Source organism: Choristoneura fumiferana, chromosome Z (genome assembly GCF_025370935.1).
Source record: "Choristoneura fumiferana chromosome Z, NRCan_CFum_1, whole genome shotgun sequence".
Taxonomy (NCBI): domain Eukaryota; kingdom Metazoa; phylum Arthropoda; class Insecta; order Lepidoptera; family Tortricidae; genus Choristoneura; species Choristoneura fumiferana.
The window spans coordinates 20,195,377-20,199,682 of NC_133472.1; the positions used below are offsets into that span (position 1 = coordinate 20,195,377).

The following is a 4,306-nucleotide window of genomic DNA, read 5'->3' on the forward strand; positions in this document are numbered from 1 at the left end:
CAAGAGGGTGTCGGACACGTCTAAGATAGGGTTCCGTAGCCATTACGAAAAAAACAAGTAATATTTTTCCAAGGAATTCGTATTGTGTACGGAATCTTTAAAGTTAAGGTATGTTTTATACCTTGCTGCTATACTCTTAAATTACTAATAATTCTCAAGCAATCTTAGCCGTTAAGGTAATATAACTAATATATTAATTGAAATCCAAACATACATAAAATAAACATACTAAAATGTGAATATTTATTTCATATCCTAATAATAATAAGGATTAATAAGGATATCCTTAAGATTAAGGATGTGAAATAAATAAATATTAAGTCACAACTTGTGACTTGAATATTGAAATTGAAAAATAAATACATCACTTTATTTTTTTAGAATCTAATTCATGATTTAAAATTTCAATTTTTAAGAACCTTTCTTCTTTTTCTAATTCAAATAATTCTTTTTTTTGTTCTATTTCCTTTTTTATCAAGAGTGTTTTTAATATTTTTTCTTCAAGTTCTTCTTTAATAATTTTCTTTTGTAGTTCAACCAGTTCCAACTTTGCTTCAACTAGTCTGTCAAAAGGCTTTTTTTCCTTTGGTTTACCTAAAAAAAAACACAAATCTATGAATAAGAATTTGATTAAAAATATTAACTACTATCATTGCTATTCGTTTCTTATTGCTTTATTTCTTTCAGGGTATGTTCTGGACACATGCCAACAAACAAATTCTTGCACATGATGAGAGTTAAACCATCACCTCTGTGTGAGATTTGCCAGAAGGAAGACTTGTCCCATTTGTTGTTGGAATGTGCTTGGAACTCAGACTTGAGGAGAAGAGTTCTTGGGGGTTTGGGCCCCAAGCACAATGGCCAGGTCAATTGTTGGCTCCCAGAGCCAGTATCTGACAAAGCCATTTGCATATACCACTTTTTTAACATGTCCCTTGCGCAGGGAAAATGAGCGAGCACCCATGAGGCTGACATGGTCACCTGAAGTGTTTAAAACCTCAACAAAAACAATAAATAAAAAATGAAAAAAAAGCTATATTTCAGATTTTGCGTCGGATGGAATTGGAACTGAAATACCCTATTCCACTGACTTACAAGAAGTTGGCATATATCTTAAAATTCACACAAAGCGTTTTCGCTTGTGTTCCTATCAGCTGAGGAATAGAATCCCTTACTTGTTTCTGTGTTGCCTGAATCAAGGGTATATGGTCATTTACTAGGCAGGTGTGCTATGTTTTAGAGCACATTTTCATACAACATTACTAATACCTAATTAATTTTATATTAAGAATGTCAGATACCTACTTTACTAAAATTGAGTAAAAAAATAAATATCCTCAAAGTTCACAATTGCAGGCATAAACATATTATTATTTACATTCTCTTTAGAAAACATAAACTCATATGAACACCTAGTGGACTCTGGAGTACTCTTACAAACATTATCTTTCCTATTTTCCCAGAACCATCACAGCACTACCTACAAGGTCTTAATAATCATCATTTGTTGTGAACCAATCAGGAACTCACTCAAAGACAGAAAAGAAAATATCAAAATTGGTCCTGGATTGAACATATGAACGGCAGCAAAGAGTAAATGATTTGCTTTATGATACATATTTTTCTCAGCCCAATATACAGCATACCTAGTTAAAATACTATAATAAGTTTTTGATAAAAAAATACTATACTTTTTGTTGTTGACTGTTCTTGTATTGTCACCCAAACTACATTTGAATACCAAATTTCAAGTCAATGCCATTAACCGTTGAAGAGTTCCATCCTGTGGAGACGATCCTGGCTGGATTACCAGGATGTCACAATCAGATTATTGTATTGTCACCAGATTTTCATAGGTTTACTAAATTTTCAGTCGAACAGGCTACTGGTAGTGGGTCACATTTTAACTTTCAAGATTTGACCCAATTTTAAACAAATAAATAAACAAACAGGGCCAGTTATTTTTATTTATACATAGCCCAGCTATAGCCCAGTAGATCAAAGTCTACATGACTTAACTGCTATCATTTTACTATTCTTATGGATCCATAATAATGTTAAATGAATACTAAGAAATACTTACACAGAGCTGGATGTTTTTTCGATTTCAAATTAGAAGATTTCCACTTGGCCCATTTCTTATTTGGAGTTTCTCCAATGTCCAGTGCACCAGTACTCGTACTAGGCTCAGGAGTAATGGTGATATCCACATGACTAGCATGCACTGGAGATCCATTTAAGTCTATTGGGCTAGTAGCAGGCACAGGACTTTCTCTATCCATTTGGCTAGTACTGGGCACAGGAGCACAGACATCTTTTTGTGCGTCTTCGATGTTTATTGCTAGAAAGTAGATGTCACACTTGAAAACTTACATTATATACATAGTTTTTAGGGTTACTTGCAGTCCTGGATTTATAAATAGGCAGTATAGGCCGTGGCCTAGGGGTGGCAGCAGCCTAGGGGCGGCAGATTTTAAAAAAATAATTATTTTAGAAAGTTACATAGGGCGGCGGATATAAAGTGGCCTACACTCATAAAAAACATAAATCCGCCACTGGTTACATGCCATAAAAGAAGAACAAAAACAATATAGGATCACTTGCATGTCTTCCGTCAATCAGTCAGTCAATTTTCACCAAATTTACTGGAGAAATAAAGTTAAAACTTGATATATATCATTATATTCCTATCATCCATACCTAGATGGACTTAATATAAATAATTAAATGAATTTGGAATATGAGGGACACCAACTATTCTTTAACTTTTAAATTTATGAAGAAAAAAATTGACCGTTTTCTTCTTTAATCTAAAACTACTTAAAAAATAATAATTAGAGAGGGCAAACAGAGGAAGAATGATCTGTTTTTGGCAGTAAGTATGCGGCGAAATATTTTCGACAATAAAGCAGGTTGTTGGGCATTTAAATCATAAAATAAAACAACTAAAGATTAAGATATAACCTAATCTATATGTTTACATGAATAATGTGACTGATTAACCGACAACGCACAGCCTATTGAAGCTAGACAGATACCTAATTACCTATATTCCTTGAGGACCATTAAACTGTATTATGCAATTTTACATACACATGGGATAGTGTTATACCTACTAAATCCCACAAACACAGACAGAGACATATCTCTTAGTAGTCTGTGGCCAGACCATTTGAAATTTTGCACGCAAGGGGCTAAAAACATTGCTTTAACCCGCACAGTCAACGTAAATTATATTCAAAGGGCTAATAACAAGTACTTACGAAGTTACGAACGTCGAAAAGTTTACCACCTCACCGGTCAACCGGTCCGCAAGAAACCTCTGTTAAGAAGAATCCGGCAAGAAACTTAACAAGGCAGGAACCTTTATCTTTCTCAAAACATATCTACAGTGTTTTTTAATAACATCCAAAGTATTCACAACTACATAGCAATAAAATCGTCTGACGACTGGCGAGTGGCAGCTGTCAATGTCAAGGGGCCGCGCGATTTTAACACCAATGTTTAGCCGGCAAATTGAAACAGTACCTGGATCACTCGATTAATCATTTATTTAAATAATTATTATCCCTTTTCCACGAAGTAAATCTTAATATGTAGTTTAGATCTAGGTAGCTAAAATTTTACAAAGAGTTTCCTTTCTCAAACGAGAGTGAAGCCGCTGTCGTAAGCTAGTAAAAAAGATAAGCACTATCATTATTAAGCACTTACCCAGATGATCGGAGTCGTAAATACTTTCACCCCTTCAACAGACAGTATAATCATTTGTTTAAGTTTTTGTTCTACTGCTGTTAAAGGGGGTGCTTCATTCACGCCGCCACCAGTTTTGTATAACTCCGCGCGAATGGAGCTCGCTTTCTTCCTTGTGCTTCGCTTAAGAGCCTCATACTTCGTTCTTAAATGCTTAGCACTCCTAAAAACTCCGATTCCAGAGCTATTGAAAGCACTCTCAATAGCTTTCCACTTTTCTTCCTTTTCCTTCCAAGTAACCGCATCACTTTTTTTATTTTCAATAATATGCTTGTTTTTCTCGACGAGAGAGACCAGCATGTCCGTCTCTTCTCGAGAGAAATTGAGGTTTCGTTCTCTTTTAATCATCTTTAATTAGGTAATTCGTCCGCACACACCAAGTAAGAAAAATTAAATTGATGTGAATTTGTCGAATAGTTTGGCGCCACTTTACGATTCGTTTTACGTAATTTTATTTTTCCTTCATGTTGTTGTTTACAAAGTAACATAAATAAACAACGTTTGTCAACCAAATATAAGGATACACATTTATTTATGCAAAAAAAAACCAAATCCG

General features: G+C 34.4%; 1 protein-coding gene across 1 annotated transcript; it reads right to left on the bottom strand.

Moving 5' to 3' along the window:
• Nucleotides 1-364: 364 nt before the first annotated feature.
• On the bottom strand, nt 365-4,098 carry LOC141441156 (uncharacterized). The gene is made up of 3 exons (XM_074105836.1): nt 3,712-4,098; nt 2,084-2,360; nt 365-594 (listed from the first exon to the last, which is right to left on the bottom strand). Exons 1-3 carry the CDS (start codon nt 4,096-4,098, stop codon nt 365-367), a joined length of 894 nt encoding a protein of 297 aa, XP_073961937.1.
• Nucleotides 4,099-4,306: the final 208 nt, after the last annotated feature.